General features: G+C 43.8%; 2 protein-coding genes across 5 annotated transcripts in view; one reads left to right on the forward strand and one right to left on the reverse strand.

Moving 5' to 3' along the window:
* The first annotated feature begins 96 nt into the window (after nt 1-96).
* Nucleotides 97-12,688, forward strand: LOC129825267 (cytochrome P450 2K6-like). The gene is made up of 10 exons (XM_055885219.1): nt 97-352; nt 1,307-1,621; nt 8,774-8,936; nt 9,250-9,399; nt 9,578-9,738; nt 10,657-10,830; nt 11,047-11,188; nt 11,432-11,616; nt 11,795-11,936; nt 12,135-12,688. Exons 2-10 carry the CDS (start codon nt 1,430-1,432, stop codon nt 12,329-12,331), a joined length of 1,506 nt encoding a protein of 501 aa, XP_055741194.1. The 5' UTR covers nt 97-352; nt 1,307-1,429; the 3' UTR covers nt 12,332-12,688.
* Nucleotides 12,569-26,913, reverse strand: part of si:dkey-119f1.1 (Structural maintenance of chromosomes protein 6-like) — a 17,663-nt gene continuing 3,318 nt past the window's right edge. For all 4 annotated transcript variants that reach the window (XM_055885217.1, XM_055885215.1, XM_055885216.1 and 1 more), the window contains 24 exons: nt 26,781-26,886; nt 26,263-26,399; nt 25,976-26,037; nt 25,786-25,866; nt 25,412-25,513; nt 25,039-25,158; nt 24,781-24,879; nt 24,475-24,621; nt 24,142-24,230; nt 23,840-24,004; nt 18,424-18,602; nt 18,077-18,278; nt 17,823-17,937; nt 17,330-17,490; nt 17,064-17,199; nt 16,801-16,881; nt 16,446-16,616; nt 16,077-16,214; nt 15,818-15,963; nt 15,395-15,520; nt 15,038-15,143; nt 14,657-14,809; nt 13,569-13,666; nt 12,569-13,132 (listed from right to left, as the gene is read on the reverse strand). In XM_055885217.1, coding sequence (XP_055741192.1) covers nt 13,021-13,132; nt 13,569-13,666; nt 14,657-14,809; nt 15,038-15,143; nt 15,395-15,520; nt 15,818-15,963; nt 16,077-16,214; nt 16,446-16,616; nt 16,801-16,881; nt 17,064-17,199; nt 17,330-17,490; nt 17,823-17,937; nt 18,077-18,278; nt 18,424-18,602; nt 23,840-24,004; nt 24,142-24,230; nt 24,475-24,621; nt 24,781-24,879; nt 25,039-25,158; nt 25,412-25,513; nt 25,786-25,866; nt 25,976-26,037; nt 26,263-26,399; nt 26,781-26,886 — 3,032 coding nt within the window. In that variant the 3' untranslated portion in view covers nt 12,569-13,020. The remainder of the gene's footprint in view (nt 13,133-13,568; nt 13,667-14,656; nt 14,810-15,037; nt 15,144-15,394; nt 15,521-15,817; nt 15,964-16,076; nt 16,215-16,445; nt 16,617-16,800; nt 16,882-17,063; nt 17,200-17,329; nt 17,491-17,822; nt 17,938-18,076; nt 18,279-18,423; nt 18,603-23,839; nt 24,005-24,141; nt 24,231-24,474; nt 24,622-24,780; nt 24,880-25,038; nt 25,159-25,411; nt 25,514-25,785; nt 25,867-25,975; nt 26,038-26,262; nt 26,400-26,780; nt 26,887-26,913) is intronic.

Raw genomic sequence — 26,913 nt, forward strand, 5'->3', positions numbered from 1 at the left:
CGCAATGCCGCCCTCTATCGGGCACATGTAGTAGGTTCAGGTGCATTTCTAGAAACCAATCCAGAGTCAGTTTGTGTTTGAGTGACAAGAGAGTCGAGCAATGGTGTAATATGCCCTTGGTGGTTTAGTGGAAATATTACCCTTGTGGTTTAGTAGAAATATGACCTTGGCGGTAAGCAAGTTTATAGATTTATTAAAGGCTGGTTGGCGCACGACCCACATGACTACACAGCGAGCTGTGAATTTGAGAGCTGGTGTCAGACAGTGTAAATATATAAAGTTCTGTAAAACAGTGAACCTAAGCCTCAGGAGCAAGGAGAGGGCAGAGGACACAACAACTCATTTCCTTCAGGTAGGATATTTATTCTTGCAAATTGCTTTAATTATTAAGACTTGTAATTTTTCATGATATGATCAATGTTTTCTAATGCAGAAATTATATGGGAAAGGACATGTCAGACAAATAAAAGTAGTGAAGTTCTTTCATGGAGAGTGAATGTTTTTTCATTAATGTGCTGTTAAAGGAATTTAATTCCTATATGCTTATCAACCAATTCAATTTAAACACTCTGCCCATACATAAGAATTTGTAAGATACTTATCAGCATTAAATGGACAGAAACCAGTCTCAAAATCAATCAATCAACAGCGTTTATACTTGAGAGTACTGACCATAGTACAATTTACATCAGGTTATATAATAATAATGACAGAATGTCCTGTAAGGAACACATCATTCCAGCCTGTCTGAAGATAACTCCATTCTTTCTAACAAGGAACACATTATATTCAACATTATGATTCATAGGTTCATTCATCCATACAGTAACATAGTAGTATTCTGTTTAGTTATAATTCTAAGTCAAATGTATACATATTTTAGTCATTTATTCATAAAAATCCCGTAACATGTGCCCATAGTCAGTTCAAGAGAACTACGTGAAAGATTTATACAAGTAAACAAGTCCACTTTAACAGTGAGACATAAACAAATGAAATCAGTGTATAAATTATTATATATTTTTTCTACAGGAGTATCAGACGTGGGTATTATGCCCATTTTCATGTGGCAAAAATAATATTTGTTGGATTTGATCTGTAACATACACAATTAATATAAACACAAACATCCTAACTTGAAATAAAAATTCTCAAAGTTGGCATTTTATGCGCTGTGTAAATTCCTGAAATGCAGTCCTTATTCTTCATGAGAGGCCCAATCGACTTACTTCCAAATACTGTCCATAAAGAGAAACTTTTACCCTGGCCAGTATTTTAATGCAGTCTCTTCTTTATGTTTTTGCAGGAGCTTTCAAAAGAACGGCGGATACAGTAGTATTCCTGGAATGACTATGAACCACGGCCTCTAACAATATTTATTTCAAAGACATCCCAAATTTAGTCTGAAAAAAAATATTAAAAACAAAATATGTCTGTTCTAGAATTATTTTCACTAAGTGGCATGTCCATTATGTTTATTACCCTGAATTTAATCATCCTCATTTTCATCATTAATCAAAACACAAACCCTAAGAACTTCCCTCCAGGCCCCAGAGGTCTACCGCTGCTGGGGAACAGCCTCAACCTGGACCTGAAGAGACCCTACCAAACCATGATGAAGGTAAGAACCCCTCTTTAAAATCCCTATCAACCTTGATGGAGGTAAGCACCCCTCTATAAAGACCCTATCAGACCTTGATGGAGGTACAAACCCATCCATAAAGACCCCATCAGACCTTGATGGAGGTAAGAACCCCTCTACAAAGACACTATCAGTGACCCTGATCTGTTTCACCTGTCTTTGTCCTTGTCTCCACCCTCCAGGTGTCCCCATCTTCCCCATTATCCCCGGTGTATTTTTACCTGTGTTCTCTGTTTGTCGGTTGCCAGTTCGTCTGGTTGGTGAAACCTACCAGCGTTTGTTACCCTGTTCCTGCCTGTTTCTTGATCCTGCTTTCTAGTTCTTCCCGGTTTTGACCGTTCTGCCTGCCCTGACCCTGAGCCTGCCGCCGTTATGTACCTTGCCCCACCTCACTGGATTATTGACCCCTGTCTGCCTTTGACCTGTCGTTTGCCTGCCCCTGTATTAGAAATTAACTTTTGTTACTTCGACACTGTCTGCATCTGTGTCATACTTGAAACGTGATAGTACGATCTGGCATGACTGACCCAGCAGACTCGGAAAAGCTCCGCAATGCCCTCTCCTCTCAAGGAGTCACCATTGGAAGGCACGAGGAGTTGTTTCTTGGTCTTATGGAAGTTTTCCAGACCTTGGCCGAAGCCATGACCAAGCATGGAACACATTGCAGGAGCAATTGCGTGGGTTGTCTGTTAGGCAACCTACCACAACAGTAACCTCCTAGCCATTCAGTAACCTGGCTGTTAGCAGCGCCACCTCCCTGTCACCCCGGTTTCTCGAGCAATTTGATGGAGAGTCGGGCACCCGTTGGGCATTTCTCACTCAAGAGTTCACTCATCATCAAACTGCAGCCCTCCTCCTTCCCCTCGGACCGCTTTAAGATAGTGTACCTCATTACGCTGATGTCCGGGTGAGCTCTCGCCTTGGCTACGGCAGTATGGGAACAACAGTTGGCCGTATGCTTCAGTCTGGAGGAGTTTCTGGCAGAGGTAAAGAAAGTTTTTGATGCTCCATTGTCCAGAAGAGAGGCTTCCCGGAAGTAACTCCAGCTTCGGCAAGGCTCCCTCAGTGTGGCAGACTAAGCAGTGGATTTCCGCACGTTGACAGCTGAGAGTGCCTGGAACCCGGAAGCACTGTTCGACATGTTCCTGCACAGAGTATCGGAGGAAGTAAAGGACGAGCTTGCAGCCCGGTAACTACAGATAAATCTCGTCTCGCTCATCACCTTGACCATTCGGATCGATGGGCGACTACGGGAACGAAGGAAGGAGAGGAGATTCGATTTCACTCGTCCGTCCAAGGATTCCACCTCGCCTCCGAGTTATCCCGGAAGTCCCAGAAGGCTCTGGGAGTTCCCCCGGGAGCCTCCGAAGACTGCCGATTCACCTCTTCCCGAGCCCATGTACAGTTGAAGTCGTAAGTTTCCATACACCGTAGCCAAATACATTTAAACTCAATTTTGCACAATTGCTGACATTTAATCCTAGTAAAAATTCCCTGTCTTAGGTCAGTTAGGATCACCACTTTATTTTAAGAATGTGAAATGTCAGAATAATAGTAGATAGAATAATTTCTTTCACATTCCCAGTGGGACAGAAGTTTACATACACTCAATTAGTATTTGGTAGCACTGCCTTTAAATTGTTTAACTTGGGTCAAACGTTTTGGGTAGCCTTCAACAAGCTTCCCATAATAAGTTGGGTGAATTTTGTCCCATTCCTCCTGATAGAGCTGGTGTAACTGAGTCAGGTTTGTAGGCCTCCTTGCTCGCACACACTTTTTCAGTTCTGCCCACAAATTTTCTATAGGATTGAGGTCAGGGCTTTGTGATGGCCACTCTAATACCTTGACTTTGTTGTCCTTAAGCCATTTTGCCACAACTTTGGAAGTATGCTTGGGGTCATTGTCCATTTGGAAGACCCATTTGCGACCAAGCTTTAAATTCCTGACTTATGTCCTGAGATGTTGCTTCAATATATCCACATAATTTTCCTACCTCATGATGCCATCTGTTTTGTAAAGTGCACCAGTCCTCCCTGCAGCAAAGCACCCCCACAACATGATGCTGCCACCCCCGTGCTTCACGGTTGGGATGGTGTTCTTCAGCTTGCAAGCATCCCCCTTTTTCCTCCAAACATAACAATGGTCATTATGGCCAAACAGTTCTATTTGTGTTTCATTAGACCAGAGGACATTTCTCCAAAAAGTACAATCTTTGTCCTCATGTGCAGTTACAAATCGTAGTCTGGCTTTTGTATGGTGGTTTTGGAGCAGTGGCTTCTTCCTTGCTGAGCGGCCTTTCAGGTTATGTCAATATAGGACTCGTTTTACAGTGGATATAGATACTTTGTACCTGTTTCCTCCAGCATCTTCACAAGGTCCTTTGCTGTTGTTCTGGGATTGATTTGCACCTTCCGCACCAAAGTACGTTGATCTCTAGCAGACAGAACGTGTCTCCTTCTTGAGCGATATGATGACGGCTGTGTGGTCCCATGGTGTTTATACTTGTGTACTATTGTTTGTTCAGATGAACGATGCCTTCAGGCGTTTGAAAATTGCTCCCAAGGATGAACCAGGCCTGTGGAGGTCTACAATTTTTTTTTCTGAGGTCTTGGCTGATTTCTTTTGATTTTCCCGTGATGTCAAGCAAAGATACACATCCACAGGTCACCTCCAATTGACTCAAATTATGTAAATTAGCCCATCAGAAGCTTCTAAAGCTATGACATAATTTTCTGGTATTTTCCAAGTTGTTTAAAGGCACATTCAACTTAGTGTATGTAAACTTCTGACCCACTGGAATTGTGATACAGTGAATTATAAGTAAAATAATCTGTCTGTAAACAATTGTTGGAAAAATGACTTGTGTCATGCACAAAGTAGATGTCCTAACCGACTTGCCAAAACTGTAGTTTGTTAACAAGACATTTGTGGAGTGGTTGAAAGACGAGTTTTAATGACTCCAACCTAAGTGTATGTTAACTTATGACTTCAACTGTAACTAGGCAGAGCTAGGCTGTCTCCAGCTGAATGGCTAAACAGGCTTCAGATTAATTTCTTATGGCTGCAATCCCGTTAACGGGATGATATGAAAACAGCCAGTGAAAATGCAGGGCGCCAAATTCAAACAACAGAAATCTCATAATTAAAATTCCTCAAACATACATGTATCTTATACCATTTTAAAGGTAATCTTGTTGTTAATCCCACCAAAGTGGTGTCCGATTTCAAATAGGCTTTTCAGCGAAAGCACCACAAACGATTATGTTAGGTCACCACCAACTCACAGAAAAATTCATTCCTTTTTCCAGCCAAAGAGAGTAGTCACAAAAAGCACAAATAGAGATAAAATTAATCACTAACCTTTGATGATCTTCATCAGATGACACTCATAGGACTTCATGTTACACAATACATATATGTCTTGTTCGATTAAGTTCATATTTATATCCAAAAACCTCAGTTTACAATGGCATGTTCAGAAATGCCTCCAAAATATCCGGAGAAATTGTAGAGAGCCACGCCAAATAACAGAAATACTCATCATAAACTTTTATGAAAGATACATGTTTTATATAGAATTAAAGATACACTTGTTCTTAATGCAACCGCTGTGTCAGATTTCAAAAAGCTTTACGGCAAAACACAATATTCAATAATCTGAAAACAGCGTTCAACCACAAAAGTAAGCTATACAGTTACCCGCCAAATTGTGCAGTCAACAAAACTCATAAATAGCATTATAAATCTTCACTTACCTTTGCTGATCTTCGTCGGAATGCACTCCCAGGACTCCCACTTCCAGAAGAAATGTTTGTTTTGTTCGGTAATGTCCATAATTTATGTCCAAATAGCTATTTTTGGTAGCGTGTTTGGTAAACAAATCCAACGTCAGAAAGCGCGTTCACTAAAAGCTGACGAAATGTCCAAAAGTTCCGTAACAGTCAGTAGAAACATGTCAAACGATGTATTGAATCAATCTTTAGAATGTTTTTAACATAAATCTTGAATAACTTTCCAACCGAAGAATTTCATTGACTTCAGATGAGCGATTGAACAGAGCTCCCTCTCATGTGAATGCGCATGGTCAAAGCATGGTCAGGTCATGGCAGACCTGACTAATTCCCCTCTCATTCGGCCCCCCTTCACAGTAGAGGCATCAGACAAGGTTCTACAGACTGTTGACATCTAGTGGAAACCGTAGGAAGTGCAAACTCCTCCATATCTCACTGTGATTTCAATGAGATCTTGGTTGAAAATCACCAGCCTCAGAATTCCCACTTCCTGTTTGGATTTTTTCTCAGGGTTTTGCCTGCCATATGAGTTCTGTTATACTCACATACATAATTCAAACAGTTTTAGAAACTTCAGAGTGTTTTCTATCCAATACTAATAATATGCATATATTAGCAACTATGACTGAGGAGCAGGCCGTTTACTCTGAGCACCTCTGTGCACCTTTCATCCAAGCTACTCAATACTGCCCCTGCAGCCATAAGAAGTTAAGAGCTGCCTGTATTGCGGGACTACTGGTTATTTTGTCTCCACCTGTCCACTACAAGACCATGCTCACCGGTAGGAGCAAATATTCTGGTGGGCCATACAGAGAACTTTTCCTCTCCCCTTACTCGCATCACTTTTCATGTCATGTTGCTGTGGGGGAACCAGTCGAAATCTCTCCTGATACTCATTGACTCTTGGGCTGATGAGAGCTTTATGGACGCTACCTTGGCTTCCGAGCTGGATACCCCCACTCAGCCCCTCTCCATTCCCATGAACGTTAGATCACTGGATGGGCGCTCTATACGCTGGGTCACCCATATGCCACCTCCATCAACCTACGTGTGTCAGAAAAACACAGCGAGACAATCCAGTTCCTGATCATTAAGTCTCCTCAGGTTCCTGTGGTATTGGGATTCTCCTGGCGACACAATCCCCTCATTGACTGGTCTGCCGGTGCCATCATGGGTTGGAGCTCGTTCTGCCACGCCCATTGCCTGAAGTCAACACAGTCTGCCCCGGGACATCTTCTTGGGTGCTCGGAAGTTGCCCCGGACCTCTCCGTCATTCCCGCGGAGTACCAGGACCTCCGAGAGGTGTTCAGTAAGGCCCTGGCCACTTCGCTCCTGCCGCACCGACCATATGACTGCGGGATTGACCTTCTCCCTGGCACCACTCCGCCCCGGGGATGACTGTACTCTCTGTCGGGTCCGGAGACCAAGGCTATGGAGACCTACATTGAGGACTCCCTAGCAGCCGGGTTCATCTGTCCTTCTGCCTCCCCCGCCAGTGCAGGGTTCTTCTTTGTGGAGAAGAAGGACAAAACCCTGCACCTGTGCATCGACTACCGGGGTCTCAACGACATCACGGTGAAGAATCACTACCCGCTACCTCTCATCTCCTTGGCCTTCGAGCCGCTCCAGGGGGCCACCATGTTCTCCAAGCTGGACCTACGGAACGCCTACCACATGGTGCGGATGCGGGAGGGGGACAAGTGGAAGACTGCCTTTAACACGACCAGTGGTCACTACGAGTATCTGGTCATGCCATTGGGGCCTTTCCAACGCCCCTGCTGTGTTCCAGGCTCTGGTTAATGATGTTCTCCGCGACATGTTGAACCAGTTCGTCTTCATCTACCTCGATGACATCCTCGTCTTCTCCCTCTCCACCCAAGAACACGTGCTCCACGTCCAACAAGTTCTCCAACGCCTCCTGGAAAACCAGCTTTTTGTAAAAGCAGAGAATTGCCAATTCCATTGCTCCACCATCCCCGTTCTGGGTTACTGTTACATTCCCCAGTTTCTGTGTTGTGGTTTTGTTGGTATGTGTGTGTTTCAGGAAATGGCTTCCTGAAATTCCCCCAAGCAGCTGATTACCCAGTAAAGGGTAAATTCTCTGCCTTTGTCATCCTAATTCGCACCTACAGTCCCATACCTTTTCACTCCACGGGGAGTTTAGTTGTAGCAGGGTGTTGCGTTCCCTCTTCCTAGAGCCGTATGTAACAGTTACATATTCGCTGCAGGGAGCATACAGATGGATCTCGGGAAGGTGAAAGCGGTGGTGGATTGGCCCCAGCTTACGTCCAGAGAACAGCTGCAACGTTTCCTTGTATTCACCAACTTTTATCGGCACTTTATCTGGGGCTACAGCACCCTGGCTTCCCACCTGTCTGCACTCACCTCTCCCCAAGGTTCCATTCACGTGGTCCCTAGCTGCTGACCGGGCGTTCTGGGATCTCAAACACCGCTTCACGACAGCTCCCATTTTGGTTCATCCTGACCTGTCCCGCCTTCGTGGTGGAGGCCGATGCTTCAGATGTCGGAGTGGGGGCTGTCCTGTCCCAGCGGTCTGCCCTGGACCTCAAGTTACATCCCTGCGCCGCCTTCTCCCACCGCCTCAATGCCACAGAGAGGAACTACGATGTGGTAAATCCACTCACTTCATTCCTCTCCCCAAGCTACGCTCTGCCAAGGAGACGGCCAGGCTCAGGGTGCAGCACGTCTTCCGGATCCATAGACTGCCAGTTGATATGGTCTCCGACCGGGGTCCTCAGTTCTCATCCCGGTTCTGGTCATTGGATCGTCGGCCAGCCTGTCCTCCGTGTTCCACCCCCAGTCCAATGGCCAGACCCTACCAGACCTTGTTGGATGGAAGAATCCCTCTGACAAAAGAATACCCTATTATTCAGCCTCTGTTTGACAAGACAACGGTTACAGCATAGGAGCTGGCTATACAACACAAACATATCTGGAACCAGGCTATGGTTTTTCTGCTTCTTTATCAGAACAATTTAACCCAGGTGCTTTGCTTGAACTATGAGTTCTTGACCACTTCATATCTATCCATCTTTGCCCTAAATGTACTCTCCACTACTCCCCTCACAGAATTCCTGTTTAGGCAATATTAACTGTTAGTTTGTATCTAAGGATGTACAAAATATCCACGGAACTGGTGCATATTGGAACATGTTGTTGCTTGCATGCCTCGAAGATTATTTTGTTACACTTTAACAGAGATAGGACAAAAAGGAAACACATTATAATGATGTATTTCATTCCCATGGGACATGATGTGATATTTGTGTTCCCTCTCACTTACCCCCCCCCCCCCCCCCCCACCCCCTCTTCTCCCCAGATGAAGGACAAGTTTGGCCCAGTGTTCAGTATTCAGATGGGCTTGCGTAAGATGGTGGTTCTATGTGGCTATGAGATGGTGAAGGAGGCCTTGGTCACTCAGGCTGATCAATTTGCAGAGCGGCCAGACATCCCACTATACAAACAGATCACCAGAGGAAATGGTACAGGCCAACCCTAACTGACCAAAATCTCTTTAATAGATCAAGAACCACATTATCTGTTTTGATTCTAGGCCCAAGCATGTTTTTATATCAACCATTCAGTGTTCACAATGGCAGTTTACAGTGACAAGCAATATCTTTTATCTTAACGCAGTGGCATGGCATTTTAAGTGGATAACTGCTGGGTAAAATCCATCCCACAGCAAACCTACAGGTCCACATAAAAAAGCAAAGGAATACTTTAGGTACCTACAATTATTCCTTATAACAGAATCTGTGACATTCTGACAATGTATCCTCCCCGTCAAAACAGGAATCATATTCGGCCATGGGGACTCCTGGAGGACCATCCGGAGGTTCACTCTGAAGGTGCTCAGGGATTTGGGAATGGGAAAGAAGAACATCGAGGAGAAAATCATTGAAGAGTCAGAAAACCTTGTAAAAAGCTTCGCAGCTCATAACGGTGAGGCCATATTGGATCTGAAGATAAAACTACAAATTCATAGATTATTCAACAGCCACACAAAATGCTACACATAGAACAATAAAAAAACACTCTTCAGCACATCATTGAATGAATTAACTTTGATTTTATTGACATGAATTCATGTGTTTTTATGAAACTATTGTGGCTGAGCCAGGTGATGGCTTCCAGACCGCCATTCCTCTGAACGCGGCAGCATCCAACATCATCGTCTCTCTGATCATGGGCCACAGGATGGAGTATGATGACCCCATCTTTATGAAGCTCTTGGAAATGAACTACGAAAGCTTCAGGCTGGCCAGTGGACCGTTCATTCAGGTATGATACTACATGACAGTATTTGGGATACTTGTTGTTCCTTTCCGTAGAGGTATTAAAATGCTGAATACTGTGGTGGAAATTCTGCCTTTAACTAATAATGAGGACAGGCAGAGTCAATAATCATTCAAGGAATTACTTTTATTAAAAACATAATGAGGCTGGTCGCACCACCTATGCAGGTGAAATGGAAAGCCTGCTGTACAAAGAGTACGGAAGCCTTATATAGTCAAGCTATCTTATGCAAGCATCTGCAAAACACGTGATCTTATGTATGTGTATACAGAAGGAGAGACAACTGGGTTACGGGGTACAGACTATAATGAAAAGGTTGTCTCAGTCTGTCGTAACTGAGTGAGGACAATACAGTAGGTGTCAAAGTGACAGGAAGTCACTCCAGACATACTTCCTCTAACAGTAGCTCAACGGTTCCCCCAAGTTTGACAAGCAAGCGTCTTTGAATGTTGGCCCAAATGATGTATGTCCTACGCCCACACAAACAAAACATGAACCTTTCACCCAGAAACAGGCTCCAAACAGAACAGTAGCTCTATCACAGGTGTGCAGAATAACACTTTGCACTGTCTCCAGTTAAGCTAAGAGGAACCAGTTTGTTTTTGTCAACTTTTGGCTGAGCTCCCAGAAATCATGGGGTCATACTACACACACAGAACAGTTAGAACATGCCTCTACTAATACACACACACTATTTTCTGAGTTAGATTCTTTAACCATCTAAAACCCAATGCCTGGGCTTAAAGAAGGATATTTTAGTACACATGCATTAGTAAGATTTAACAGATAATGCCCGCACAATACACATTGTCATTGTAACATTGACGGAGTGAGTTGACAAGTAAAACAACTGCAGTGAATTTCTCACATATAAACATGGAACACCCATGCTTGATTCTCCAGCTGTACAACATGTACCCAGTGATCCACCCGCTGCCAGGGCCTCACCACAGAGTGCTGGCGTACCAGGACAACCTGAAGGCCTTCTTCAGGAAGAGTTTCATCCAGCACAGACAGATCCTGGATGAGAATAACCCCCGTAGCTACATCGACGCATTCCTCAACAAGCAGCATGAGGTGAACCCAGGGGTCAATGTCAGTCACACCAACTATGGGTCAAAATGCCCTTTTGTACTTGGAAACCCTTTTTGAGGGGGGATAGAGATGTGCTATAGATTTGCCAGAAATTGATTTGAAATTGCCACTCCCACAATACAGCATAACTCACTTCCTAATGGTCTCATGTTTTGTCCCATACATAATGCCTTTCCTCAACTAAAATATATCCATTAGGAAAAGGATAATCCCTCTTCCCACTTTCATGAGTGGAACCTCCTGTGTTCCGTCACCAACATGTTTGTGGCTGGGACGGAAACAACCTCTAGCACCCTGGCCTGGGCTTTGGTCATCATGATCAAGTATCCTGAAATACAGCGTGAGTGAAACCACGTCATGTCACCAGCCATTTTGGATCAATGAGAAAAATAAGTTAAAAGTAATAGGTTACCATAAAGCTACCACCTTCTCATTCCACGGCATAAAAATGTAATATGAAACAAACATACAAACTGGGATTGACTAACAAATGTTTAAAATAGAGAAGGTGCATATAAATACAGAAAGAGGTAAAATCTCACAAGCCCTCCTTATACTTGGTCTACTTCTTACGTCCTCTCAGGTAAGGTCCATGAGGAGATAGACAAGGTGATTAGTGGTTCCACGCCAAGGATCCAGCACAGGCAGATGATGCCCTTCACCAACGCGGTGATCCACGAGACCCAGAGATTCGCTGACATCCTGCCCATGGGCCTGCCACACGAGACCACAGCCGACGTCAGCCTCAAAGGCTTCTTCATACCTAAGGCAGACCCACTCACAACTAACTAGCAGACACTAACTAACCTGCACCTTTTAGTGAATCAACAATAACCACAGTTAAGCAAGACAGTTGTGGTAAAGCGAAATATACTACCTGTCCCCCATATGGCACCAAACAGCCTTTCCTTGACAATGGCACATTTACATTTGTGTATGTGTGTAGGGGACCTACATTATCCCACTGCTGAGGTCAGTGCACCGTGATAAGGCTCACTGGGAGAAGCCGGATGATTTTTACCCTCACCACTTTCTCAACGTCGATGACACGTTTGTCAAGAGGGAGGCTTTCATGCCCTTCTCCGCAGGTAACAGGAGTCAGGTTGTGAACGTACGACTGATCACTGTCTTAACAGACATCATCCTTATGTTCACCAGTTGTAGTAATTCAATAGTGTCCATGCCAATAGCTTAGGATTGCATTGTGTACTACTAGTAGAATTGTCACAAGCAAAAGTGAGTTTACACACTCATCCTCCAATTCCTCTGCCCATCTCTCTTCCCAGGTCGTAGAGTGTGTGTAGGCGAGACTCTGGCCCGCATGGAGCTCTTCCTCTTCTACACCTCCCTCATGCAGCGTTTTTCCTTCCTTCCCCCCATCGGGATGACTGCTGACGACGTGGACATCTCCACCTGCGGGGGCCTGAGCCTCGCCGCCCCACCCATCAAAGTACGGGCCCTGCCTCGTTTCCATGACACCTAGGGAATTACCCCAACAGCCTTGTATTTCAGATTTTCCTGTGTTAAGGGCAGTTATCACTTTGAGATGTCAGTAAATCAGTAGGAGACCTCATCTGCCTTGAATCTAAAACACTCAGGACTAACCATTAAAAACATAACTGTACAAAACTAGTTTTGTAAAATGTAACTGTACTGACAATTATTGTAGTCAAGCAATGGATATAAATGTATCAAACTTATCTAGACAATGACAAGGTCATTTCAAAACCTAACAGATGTATAATTTTATTTTGTTAATGTCTGCAGAAACAGAACGATCGACTGAAACAATTTAGCAAACATGACAATTGTTTTAACAATAAAATCTGCACAAATATAACAGGTTGAGCTTCTGTTAGTCACTGGAAAAGCTAATTAAAGACTTCTCAAATCTCTGTCTTGCCATACAAAGTGTATCAAAAGGTGCTATTCCTCGTAACAAAATTAAGTCGGTACAAAGTTAGAAAAGAAAAAAGCATTTACAGAAGTAGTGTTTGGTAAAACATCGCAACACTAACTTAAGCAATAGCAGCATCAATAAATGCAAACTAGGTCATTATTTTTGTGTCTAGAATTTTAACTATAACAACACATTTAACTTAGAACAAATGTGAAACACAGACACGTCATTTAGTGAGGACTTTGTAAAACAGTCTCAGGTTGACCTCTTCCTCACTCCTTCTCTTCCTCTTCCTCATTCCTCTGGCCAAAGGGAAGAGCCGTCTGGCCACGGTCCGGGTCTTTCAGCCGCAGGATCCGGATCAGGTTGTTGACTGGGAGAGAGCTATAGGGAAGACAACCACCAATCAATACATTTATTTTAAGTACACTATTTTTGATAAACTGAATATGCAAATGAGAGAATTAGGCAAAGCCATGATATAAATTAAGCAATAAGTCCCAGGGGGGTGTGGTACATGGCCAATATACCAATGCAAAGGGTTTTAAGCACGACTCAACACTGAGTGCCCGGATACAGCCCTTAGATGTGGTATATTGGCCATATACCACAAATCCCCGGGAGTGCTTATTGCTAATATAAACTGGTTACCAACATAATTAGAGCAGTACAAATATATGTTTAGTCATACCTGTGGTATACGGTCTGATATACCACGGCTGTCAGCCAATCAGCATTTAGGGCTCAAACCACCCAGTTCATAAAATAGAACAGAGTTGCTTAATGCTTAACACAGGAGGGTGATGGAAGGCTACAATACCTCATGCTCTGTGGGGTGAGGAATATGAACTGCCGGTAACGTTGGCTAGAAGCGATCTTCAACATCATGTCCATGGATATCCTTCGGTTCACCATGTCCTAAAAAGACAGTTACATTTATTGACAGACAGTGTGTCAACAGAACAGAACGATTGACTGAAATAACTGAGCAAAAATATGAAGAACAATGTATCAATCTTAGCCGTCCTCACAGTGTAGGCTACAGAAGACATATGAGCTTAGATTAAAAGTTCATATTTGAAACGTATTTAATTGACTGAGGCAACTCAAAGGGATACTTCGGGATTCAGGAAATTACCAGCAAACCTTTTTTCTACTTACCCAGAGTCAGACAAACTCATGGATACCATTTTTATGCTAACAATATGCTACCTTCAACTTCCTTCTAACTGCACACAGGGACATAAAAATGGTATCAATCAGTTTGTCTGACTTTGGGTAAGTAGTGTTGGACTCTATCTTGAAATATACTTATTCCTGTCACTATATTAGAACGGACTGATCACTTAACATGTATATGTAAGCGGTCAATGAAAGGTGAATAGGTACTGTGTGTATGGAAAGTTACTGAGTGAGAAAGGGAAGGAGAGAAAGTTTATATCTGTTCAAATATGTTGTTGCTGAATATTAATAATGAGCATCAGTCTAGCCTCAGTTCTTGATAATACAGGCCAGCTGCTGTAGAACTAGGTCAAGGAGGGATGTGGAACTCAACTCGATAAGTTCAACAGTTGAAGAGAGAAGAAACCTCTGGGAGGGGGGCCAGAGATCACCCCGAAGGAACAGGAATGAACTGCTTATCTTAGACATACAAGGAGGTGACTTCTAGTCAACAGGTATAAATATATGCTTGTGTGACTTGTACGTTGTGTTTTGCAGATGAAGAACTGAGTGGGTTGAATAAACTTGGTTTGAGCTTTTCCTAGTCGTCCGTTTGAGTTTAGACTTTGTTCAGAACCTAACAGTAGGAAAAAAATGCTTAAATGGCCTAAATCCCGAAGTATCCCTTTAATATGCATTTAAAAATGGTTAAGTCATTCATCCATCCATCTGATGTGGCAACATTACCATGTAGACGTCAAACTCATCGAGGGCGCGGAAGGGGGCCTCAGCGATGGCCCAGAGAGAGAGAACGAAACAGACAGTGGAGAACGAGCGCTCTCCTCCAGACAGAGAGCGCATGTCACTCAGAGCAGCCTTATCCCCCACACCTGGCTGGACCTGAGAGAGGGAGGGAAGATGAGGGAGAAGATGGATAGAGACAAAGAAGGATGCAGAAAGAGAAGAGTAAAAGAAAGACATTGACAAATGAGAAAGGGGGGTGGAGCAGGGGAATGTGAGGGAAACTTGAATAGGCATACATAGTTTATAACCTAGAACTGCTTTGCATCCAAGAAGGGTACATGAGAAAATGTATTTCTGTGCATTAAAACTGTAGTGTATTCTTACTGAGATGGATAGGGTTTCGTTCTTGTGCTCGAACATCATCTTCCCTATATAGCCTCTCTGTGACAGCATGGAGTCAAAGTACATCTTGCAACGCACTGAGAGAAACCTAAAAAGAGATACATAGTGGGAAGGAAAACTAATTAAAAACAAATCCATAGTGCAACAGCTTTGCTTTTCCGCTAAATCTAACACCACATCGATAGATCGAGATGGCCTCCCTTCAGTCTTTCAATAACTATTTTGCATAGCTCTATAACAGATGTTGATGCTAGCAGTACCATCCAGCTGTTCTGTGGTGTCAAATAACAGAGCTGATATTCAATTGACAGACAGGAAGTAAATGGTGGATCCAGCTACCTCCTCAGCTCTGTGTAGACTCGGTGTCTATCGTCCATGATCTTACAGAGGACCTGGATGAAGCGCTTGAGGCACTTCACCTGCTGGTTAATGTTACTGTAGTTCTCCAGGGCTTCTTGGTATTGCCTGGATGGGAGAAGAGGGAGGAAGGCAAGCAACATTTACCTTCTGCCCTTAGATTACCCATTAGTCATTTTCATATGGACAGCCCTATTATATGTCAAAATATACTATAACTATATTTAACAATTTATAACACACTATATAACAATACCAAAGTAACCAAAATAAATATCCAAGAACTCTTAGGGAATCAACCAAAACCAAGGCAAGTGGGAGGGGGGGGAAAATCTGGTTGTATTTTGAGTGGAACATCCCTTAAACATTTGTGTGGGGTGAAGGGTCAGCGGTGGCGGAGGTTACCTGATGACCTCTTCGCGGTCTCCCTGCTGGTCCTGCTGGGTGCTGATCTTCAGCTTCAGACGGCTGATCTCGCTGTCCAGACTCCTGGCTGTCCGACGCACCTCGGACCGCTCTGGACAGATCTCTGTGGCCTTCACTACAGACGCCTGGGACAAGGAACACACACATTAAGCAGGGACACACAGGAAGTAAGAGACAACATACACAGAAGATGGCCCTGATTATAACTAGTCAGCTTACTGACTCCTCCCAGACGTACCGTGAGCTCCTGCTCCTTGAGCTCCAGGCTGGCCTTCAGGGCCTGTATGGTGTTGATGTGGACCTTGCGTTTGTCCTCGTAGTGTTTCTTATGGTGCTTGCTCTTCTCCACATCCTGGTCGCCCTTACTCAGCTCCTCCTGAAAAACCAAGGGGGAAGGAGAGATGTATCGCCATCTATTGGCTTTAACTTTTCTCTGTTTAATCTGTGTGTGATTGATTGTGTCTATGGAGACCCTGTATGGAACAAAATTGAGGACATGGGTTATCACTATTTTACGTCCTTTTCACTCTCCTGGTTCATTCCTTGTTTGCACACCAAACTTCCCTCAGTGTTAATAGAAATTGAAGTCCATATTGATGTGACTGACCTTGATGGGTTCGGCCTCCTCGGCCACGGTGCTGATGGAGTCTTTGTGCTGGCGGTACCTCTGCTCCACCTCCTCCCAGGAAGTCTTCAGCTGGGCCATCTTCCTACGGGCCTCCTCGCTCTCCGCACGACCTGCTGAAATCTTATTGTTGATCTCCTCCAGTTCTTCCTCCTGAAGGCCAGAGTGTGACAGGAGAAACAGGGTGTGTGTGTGTGTGTCGTGGAATGTGAGTGCATCAGTTTGTGTATATCATATCAGTTGGAATGCGAGAACAAGGGAACGAGATGTTCATGAACGACATTAGCTAAAACTAAATGTTAAAATATTGTCCATGTGCCTAGACGTGTGTACCCACCAGAGGCTTGAGGTCCTCAGACTGGGGTTCCTCCACATTCTGCAGGTCACTGATCTCCTGCTGCAGCCTCCTGAACTTATCCTAGAGGAGAGGAGAGTTGTGACCTAGTAACTCCACATCAAGACTAATCAGAGGTGAACCATTGTGCTCTCCAAAATAATTTCTAGTTGGATCCATGGTAAGGCTCTGGAGAGAGATGCTGTTTTGTCACAAAGGCCAGCTTGAGCAAGATGCTAAGATCTTAAGAAGTGCGTGTGTTTTACTTTGGCCTTCTTCCTGTCGTCGTAGGCCCGCTTTAGGAGACCGTTGTTGTTCCTGATGTCCTCCTCCACCCTCTGCTTCTGCTGGCTGAACCGATCCAAGTGGGCCTCCTTGTTCCGCATCTCTTCCTGCAACTGCCTGAGTGAGATACATGGAGATATTGAGAAAAGGGGTAGAGGGAGAAAGGTAAACCACAAAATTTTATTGAGTCAGAAAAACAGAGCAGCAGAAACCTTTTCAAAACAAATGGACGTCTCACACACATTACCTGATCTCCTCCTCTACGTCTCTGCTAAGGTAGTCACACCTCCTCTGGTCGTTGGAGTAGTAGCGGTTGTTGTAGCACTGGTCTCCCTCCTTGGTGAAGGCCTGGTAGCAGTTTCTAGGGGGCTGCCTGCCCTGCATCACTCTGCGGGCCTCTGCAGGACTCTACATGGTAGTTACAGAAAGAGGGGTTAGAACCACAGAAATGGAACCGTTCTCCCTTCTGTCCTAAAGGCTACTGTTTTCTACAGGAAGTGGATTGAAGTTCATTCATGTTGTTTTTGGCATGCAAATCAGTTGTTACATGGGGATAGTTCAAGTATTTAATGTTTTAGCTTATTATCGGCTCAAACTTTAAAAGAGTGAACTCTCCCTTAAAGAAGGTGACACTGAAAGCAAAGTAAAGAATCATAATTGCAGTCCCTACTGGCCAATCCAAGGTGACATGACATTTGAGTGAACTCTAACTATGGTGGCAGTAGATTCCATGGCCCTACCTTGATGAGCAGAATGGTCTCTATGCCCCTCTGGTCGATGAGGCAGTTGGCAACCACTGGGTCCTCGATCTCCAGAGATTGTAGGACTGATGGGTAGTCAGGGTGGTTCACAGCCCTGACACACACACACACACACGCGACAGAAAACATGTTGGTTACAGAGAACAAAATTAACCCTTAGAGAGGTACAAATAAGCCTGTATATAAGCCCAGCTAGCCTGAAGCGAGGTGTGGTAGGTAGCCAACAGCCATACCGCCTACTGGTGTCATGGACCCTGTTGATGAACTGGCAGGTGATGATCTGGGGTCTCCTACCCCCCTGGTAGTACCCTCTCATGAGGCCCTGCAGCAACTTCTCGTCCTCGTGGTTGTCACAGGTGAAGGCCACCATCAGGCTCCCCAGACATTTCTCCACAGCCAGGGCCTGCTCATAGTCCTTCAGACGGATACAGTACCCTGCATGGGGCACACCGGGAGAGAAGACATTGGAAAGAGCTTTATTTTAACCAATGACAAGGTTACACAAATAACATCCAGAAAGGATAATTAAGAGTAAGATAAGAGTTTCGCTTGCATGGAAATACACACACACAGGTCTTACCCAGCGGTCCCACTGGTTTCTTCCTGAACTGGCCCTTCCTGTCAGCGTCCTCGATGGCGGCGAGCAGCGCGGGCATCTTCTCCCCGAAGCGGCGCAGGCGGTCGGAGCGGCTGCCCTCCATGGTCTGCAACTTCCTCCTGATGGCCTCCATAGACCTCTTCAGGTCCTCCTCCTCTCGCCTGAGAAACAGAGACAAACACACAGGGTTAGGGCTCCTTTCTGCACCTGTTCAACAGCTTTCTTCCTTTCCACATTTTCCTGTTGTTTAAAAAAAAATTATGTTTCACTGTTTTTTTTATGGCTTCATGGCACTCGCCCTTAATAAAACACAGTTGATATGGTTGAGGAGTGGATATGGTTATATTTCAAAACAACCTCAGCCCTCTCATATGTGTGTATATATACACACACACACACACACACACACACACACACACACACACACACAGTCGTGGCCAAAAGTTGAGAATGACAGAAATATTCATTTTCACAAAGTTTGATGTGTCTTCAGATATTTTTGTCAGATGTTACTATGGAATACTGAAGTATAATTACAAGCATTTCATAAGTGTCAAAGGCTTTTATTGACAATTACATGAAGTTGATGCAAAGAGTCAATATTTGCAGTGTTGACCCTTCTTTTTCAAGACCTCTGCAATCCGCCCTGGCATGCTGCCAATTAACTTCTGGGCCACATCCTGACTGATGGCAGCCCATTCTTGCATAAATCAATGATTGGAGTTTGTCAGAATTTGTGGGTTTCTGTTTGTCCATCCGCCTCTTGAGGACTGACCACAAGTTCTCAATGGGATTAAGGTCTGGGGAGTTTCCTGGCCATGGATCCAACGTATCGATGTTTTGTTCCCGAGCCACTTAGTTATCACTTTTGCCTTATGGCAAGGTGCTCCATCATGCTGGAAAAGGCATTGTTCATCACCAAACTGTTCCTGGATGGTTGGGAGAAGTTGCTCTCGGAGGATGTGTTGGTACCATTCCTTATTCATGGCTGTGTTCTTTGGCAAAATTGTGAGTGAGCCCACTCCCTTGGCTGAGAAGCAACCCCACACATGAATGGTCTCAGGATGCTTTACTGGTTGGCATGACACATGATGGTAGCGCATACCTTTGCTTCTCCGGACAAGCTTTATTCCGGATGCCCCAAACAATTGGAAAGGGGATTCATCCGAGAAAATGACTTTACCCCAGTCCTCAGCAGTTCAATCCCTGTACCTTTTGCAGAATATCAGTCTGTCCCTGATGTTTTTCCTGGAGAGAAGTGGCTTCTTTGCTGCCCTTCTTGACACCAGGCCATCCTCCAAAAGTCTTTGCCTCACTGTGCGTGCAGATGCACTCACACCTGCCTGCTGCCATTCCTGAGCAAACTCTGTACTGGTGGTGCCCTGATCCCGCAGCTGAATCAACTTTAGGAGACGGTCCTGGTGCTTGCTGGACATTCTTGGGTGCCCTGAAGCCTTCTTCACAACAATTGAACTGCTCTCCTTGAAGTTCTTGATGATCCAATAAATGGTTGATTTAGGTGCAATCTTACTGGTAGCAATATCCTTGCCTGTGAAGCCCTTTTTGTGCAAAGCAATGATGACGGCACATGTTGCCTTGCAGGTAACCATGTGGAAACAGAGGAAGAACAATGATTCCAAGCACCACACTCCTTTTGAAGCTTCCGGTCTGTTATTCGAACTCAATCAGCATGAGAGCGTGATCTCCAGCCTTGTCCTCATCAACACTCACACCTGTGTTAACGAGAGAATCACTGACATGATGTCAACTGGTCCTTTCGTGGCAGGGCTGAAATGCAGTGGAAATGTTTTTGGGGGATTCAGTTCATTCGCATGCAAAGAGGGACTTTGCAATTAATTGCAATTCATCTGATCACTTTTCATAACATTCTGGAGCATATGCAAACTGAGGCAGCAGACTTTGAAAATTAATATGCGTGTCATTCTCAACTTTTGGCCACGACTGTATGTATGTATGTATGCATGTAAAAACACACACACACGTTATTTTTTTTCCTTTATTATGACTATTTTCTACATTGTGGAAATGTCTTCCACATTTAACCCAACCCCTCTGAATCAGAGAAGTGCGGAGGGCTTCCTTAATCGACATCCACGTCTTCGGCGCCCGGGGAACAGTGGGTTAAATGCTTTGCTCAGGAACATAACGACAGATTGTCAGTTCGGGGAGTCGGTCCAGCAACCGACATCAACACTATGAAATACCACATATGGAATCATGTAGTAACCCAAAAAAAGTGTTCAACAAAATCTAAATCTAATCTTATATTTCACCTGGAATGCATTTCAATTAACAGGTGGGCCTTGTTAAGTTAATTTGTGGATTTTTTCCCCTTTTAATGCGTTTGAGCCAATCAGTTGTGTTGTGACAAGGTAGGGGTGGTATACAGAAGATAGGGCTATTTGGTAAAAGACCAAGTCCATATTAACAGCTCAAATAAGCAAAGAGAAACAACAGTCTATCATTACTTTAAGACATGAAGGTCAGTCAATTAGGAACATTTCAAGAACTTTGAAAGTTTCTTCAAGTGCCGTCGCAGAAACCATCAAGCACTATGATGAAACTGGCTTTCATGAGGACCACCACAGGAAAGGAAGACCCAGAGTTACCTCTGCTGCAGAGGATAAGTTCCTTAGTTACCAGCCTCAGAAATTGCAGCCCAAATACATACTTTACAGAGTTCAAGTAACAGACACATCTCAACATCAACTGTTGAGAGGAGACTGCGTGAATCAGGCCTTCATGGTCGAATTGCTGCAAAGAAACCACTACCAAAGGACACCAATAAGAAGAAGAGACATGCTTGTGCCAAAAAAACACAAGCAATTGACATTTGACCAGTGGAAATCTGTCGTTTGGACTGATGAGTCCAAATGTGAGATTTTTGGTTCTAGTCGCCGTGTTTTTGTGAGACACAGAGTAGGTGAACGGATTATCTCTGCATGTGATCTCTGCATGCTTCCCACCATAAAGCATGAAGGTGGTGGTGTGATGGTGCTTTGCTGGTGACACTGTCAGTGATTTATTTTGAGTTCATGGCACACTTAACCAACATGGCTACCACAGCATTCTGTAGCGATACGCCATCCCATCTGGTTTGAGCTTAGTGGGACCATCATTCGTTTTTCAACAGGACAATGACCCCAAACACACCTCCAGGCTGTGTAAGGGCTATTTGACCAAGGAGAGTGATGTAGAGCTGCATCAGATGACGTGGCTTCCACAATCACCTGACCTCAAACCAATTGAGATGGTTTGGGATGAGTTGGACCGCAGAGTAAAGGAAAAGCAGCCAACAAGTTCTCAGCATGTGGGAACTCCTTCAAGACTGTTGGAAAAGCATTCCTCATGAAGTTGGTTGAGAGAATGCCAAGAGTGTGCAAAGCTGTCATTAAGGCAAAGAGTGGCTACTTTGAAGAATCGCCAATATAAAATAGATTTCGATTTGTTTAACACTTTTGTGGTTACTACATGATCCCATATCTGTTGTTTCATAGTCTTGATGTCTGCACTATTATTCTACAATGTAGAAAATAGTAAAATAAAGAAAAACCCTTGAATGAGTAGGTTTGTCCAAACTGTTGACTGGTACTGTATATACAGTTGAAGTCGGAAGTTTACATACACCTTAGCCAAATACATTTAAACTCAGTTTTTCACAATTCCTGACATTTAATCCCAGTAAAAATTCCCTGTTTTAGGATCACTGCTTTATTTTAACTGACCTAAGAATGTGAAATGTCAGAATAATAGTAGAGAGAATGATTTATTTCAGCTTTTATTTCTTTCAGCACATTCCCAGTGGGTCAGAAGTTTTCATACACTCAATTAGTATTTGGTAGAATTGCCTTTAAAATTGTTTAACTTGGGTCAAACGTTTCAGGTAGCCTTTCACAAGCTTCCCACAATAAGTTGGGCCCATAAATTTTGGCCTATTCCTCCTGACAGAGCTGGTGCGACTGAGTCAGTTTTGTAGGCCTCCTTGCTCGCACACGCTTTTTCAGTTCTGCCCACAAATGTTCTATAGGATTGAGATCAGGGCTTTGTGATGGCCACTCCAATAACTTGACTTTGTTGTCCTTAAGCCATTTTGCCACAACTTTAGAAGTATGCTTGGGGTCATTGTCCATTTGGAAGACCCATTTGCAACCAAGCTTTAACTTCCTGACTGATGTCTTGAGATGTTGCTTCAATATATCCACATCAATTTCCTTTCTCATGACGCCATCTATTTTGTGAAGTGCACCAGTCCCTCCTGCAGCAAAGTACCCCCACAACATGATTTTGCCATCCCTGTGCTTCGGGCTTGCAAGCCTCCCCCTTTTTCTCCAAACATAACGATGGTCATTATGGCCAAACCGTTCTTTGTTTCATCAGACCAGAGGACATTTCTCCAAAATGTACAATCTTTGCAATGTGCAGTTGCAAACCGTAGTCTGGCTTTTTTTAATGGTGGTTTTGGAGCAGTGGCTTCTTCCTTGCTGAGCAGCCTTTCAGGTTATGTCGATATAGGACTCGTTTTACTGTAGATAGATAATTTTGTACCTGTTTCCTCCAGCATCTTCACTAAGTCCTCCGCTGTTGTTCTGGGATTGATTTGCACTTTTCGCACCAAAGTACATTGATCTCTAGGAGACAGAACGCGTCTCCTTCCTGAGCGGTATGACAGCTGTGTGGTCCCATGGTGTTTATTCTTGCATACTATTGTTTGTACAGACGAACGTGGTACCTTCAGCCGTTTTACAATTGCTCCCAAGGATGAACCAGACTTGGCTGATTTCTTTTGATTTTCCCATGATGTCAAGCAAAGAGGCACTGAGTTTGAAGGTAGGCCTTGAAATACATCCACAGGTACACCTCAAATTGACTCAAATTATGTCAGAAGCTTCTAAAGCCATGACATCATTTTCTGGAATTTCCCAAGCTGTTTAAAGGCACACTTAGTGTATGTAAACATCTGACCCACTGGAATTGTGATACAGTGAACTATAAGTGAAATAATCTGTCTGTAAACAATTGTTGGAAAAAATACTTGTGTCATGCACAAAGTAGATGTCCTAACCGACTTGCCAAAACTATAGTTTGTTAACAAGAAATTTGTGGAGTGGTTGAAAAACTAGTTTTAATGACTCCAACCTAAGTGCATGTAAACTTCTGACTTCAACAGTATAAATACAAAATAATATTCCTACTTCTGATATGGCTGTCACAATGTTTACATTAGACTACACCCTGAGAGTATTTCATAAGCCCTGTTAACACTGTGGCATGGCTCCAGACTCCTATGATGACACTACAGTGTGTGTGTGTTTGTATGTACGTTGTACAGCCAAGTCTTATATACAGGCCTGTATATAATGGAGTTTCCAGTGCCTACATCATCTTATCCAGCTCATCCTTGGCCCGGGACACAGCCTGCTGGAACTGTTCCATCTGCTGACCTAGGGTGGAGTCCTGGAAGTTCAGAGTGTCCAGGTCTGTCTGCAGCTTCTCCATGCGCTCAACACGCACCTGGGTCTCCGCACCAGACGTCTGGCTGATACTGTGGGAGGCAGAAAGGAGAAAAAAGGGAAAGAAATCCCGTTTGTGACTGTGGAAAACATTCAATGACTTTTCCCATGGCAATAAAAGTTGTATTTTGAAACTGAAAAAGAGGTAGGAAAGGATCCGAGGCACTACCTCAACTTGAGCTCATTAATTCTCCTGGAGAGCTGATCCTTGTCCTTCTCCAGGTCTCTCAGGTTGGTCTTGAATCTGTGTACACTGGCCTGTAAGAGAGACACCACTAAGATGAATCAACAACTAGTGAACTAGAAAAGAGCTCCTTGTTATCGAGCTCTCACATATAGTTAGTGTTGAGCTCTGAGCTGGAAGCTGTAGTTTTTCGTTGTGATTATGGAGAAGTTATGGTTAATTATGTTAAGCCTTATCTCGGTCACTTGCTAAACCCATGGTATTTAGAAGACTCTGGGCTATTCGGGGGTATAGTAACACTCATCACTGTTCTCTCACCTGGGCTGTGTTGAAGGCCTTGCTTCTGCTCTGAGCCTCGTTCTTCAGTTGAGCACTCTGTGGCTCAAGCTGCTGCACCCTCACAGTGATTGCCTCCAGTTGCTCCCGGATACCCTTGTACTTCTTCTCCGCCTCCACCACCTTGGCCTGGACAGGAAGTGAGGTCATAAAGAACAATCATCAGCAATGACAAACAAGGGAAAATAGTCACTTTGAACTTAAGTAATAGCTGCATTTTTCCTTAATGTGAAGGAAACGCACACCAAATTCTTATGGCTATAAAAATAAGAGGGTGATGTTAGTTACCTTCCACTCGTCTACTTTCTGGTCGTATTTGACGGTGGACCTCTCCTCTGATTGGAGCTTCTCTCTCATGGGCTTCACCTCTTTCTCCATCTCAGACACCTGGCGCAGGACAGAGCAAAAGAGATTTTTACATCAGATTGATTATGTATTTAGCTGGGTAGCTAAATCTGCTACACTGTATCTGTTGTGCATGACCCCTGATAAATAAACAAATAGATTTTTAGATTCATATTTTGAAGGTATGCTGCTTCCCCTCACCAGAGCCCAAGCCATCTGATTTTTCAGCTCCTCCAGTTTACTGTGCATGTCGTCCAGCGAGGCCAGGCTTTTGACCCGGTCCTCTTTTTCCAAGTACTTCCTCTTTAACCCCTCCAGACACTGAAACAGAATGATTCACACTTAAAAAGTGCTACTTTATAACAACTCCATTAAGATCTCTTGGTTGTTCATGGACAAGACTTTGCACATCAGAGCTTGAATTCTAGCTTTATAAGCCCCTGTAATCTTTCAGTAATAAAAAATAAACCCACTATGGGACTACATGCTGCAGGGCTGATTGAATAAAAGCATTCAAGATACTTCGGATGGGTGATTTCATAGCACACCACACATAAGCCAAGTGGATTTGTACCTCCTCGTGTTTCTCCACAGTGTCTAGAGTGACATTTTTAGTCGTTATGATATAGGTGTAATCCTCTTTCATCTGCTCAAGCTGTGTGGCTTTCATAAAGAACTGAGGAAGAAAAACAAAACACTTAGTCACTAACAAGGTAAGAGCAGTCCTAAAAGGTAGGCCTACATTGAGCCATTTCACCCTCATGCTATTTGACACTGAAAACCAGACTGACATTTAACCACTTCCTGAGAATGCAGCAATAAGACGTAGCAGAGATTTGATACCTGCAACACAGGCTGGCAAGATGCATGCTATTACCTTAATTTACACCATGTCCTCCACAAATACAGAATTTCATAAATGAAAAGATTCAAGTATATCAAACTGACTCTGTACTTATCCCCTTCTCCTTTGGAGTGCAGAAAGTGCTTGCTCATCTCTTGAGTTAACATAGATACAGGGTTATCCACCTTCGGAAAAAAATGATTATACAAAATAAATCAATAGTTATTTATCACAGCAACAGTGTTTCCAATCTTTTCATACAGTCTTGCAGGTGGTCAACAGAAGTTGTAGTACCTGGATGTTAAAATGATCCAGAATGGCCAAAAGTTCATCCTTCTTCGCAGACACAAGATGACCTGCAAGACAAAGTACATTCTTATGTGCTCATACTGCATCTACTGCTCAGTGAATAACTTTTTGAAATATAGCCTAATGTTAAGATCCAGAATAAACTATGTAGATTGATTTTAAAGGGACTTTTGCACTAAAGTGTCAGGCACATATCTCAGATCAATAGGCCTGTTTGAATGAAGGGCCCATTTACATAGTGTTAATCCATACATTCTTATTACATTAATTACCTGCTTTGCTCTTGAGCTTGTAGGTCCTCATGCCCTCACGGGTTATCTTGAGGTCTACTATGATAGCCTGGCCGAACACTTCTGGCTTGTAGGCATCCCTGCCCTTGTTACGCAGTGTTATGGAGACGTCAGCTGAACTGGGAGAGCAGAGGGACACAAACAGGGTTGCAATATGACAGTAGGATAAACGTGGCACTTTTGTATGCATTATCAAAATGGGGCAGATGGCATAGTTAACACATTAAGGAGCGGGAAGTCTGTAGCCACTGACATTTACGGTTTGTCACAAACTCTTGAATCTCTTGGGACATGTTTTATTGTATGGAAATTCCTAAGGGAAATAATAGTTACTCTTGCAAGGATGCCAGATGCATGTTAACACTAATCTCCATTTACAAAGGTTTACTGCCTGAGGTAAGTGACCATGCTTCTAACAGACATCTGGAACCAGTCTTTCAAGGCAGGAATAGTCCCTAAAGACAAGGGAGTGAGTAAATACAATCAGGGAACACAAGTACCTCTCTCCTTCTTTCACAAATCCCTTCAGGGAGGACCCTCTGTTTGTGGTTGTAGCCTTCCCTCCCAGGCCCACCATAAGAGCTGTGAGGACAGCACTCTTTCCACCTGTCCGTCGTTTAGAAACACAATATC

The sequence above is a fragment of the Salvelinus fontinalis genome, chromosome 27, assembly GCF_029448725.1.
Source record: "Salvelinus fontinalis isolate EN_2023a chromosome 27, ASM2944872v1, whole genome shotgun sequence".
NCBI lineage: Eukaryota > Metazoa > Chordata > Actinopteri > Salmoniformes > Salmonidae > Salvelinus > Salvelinus fontinalis.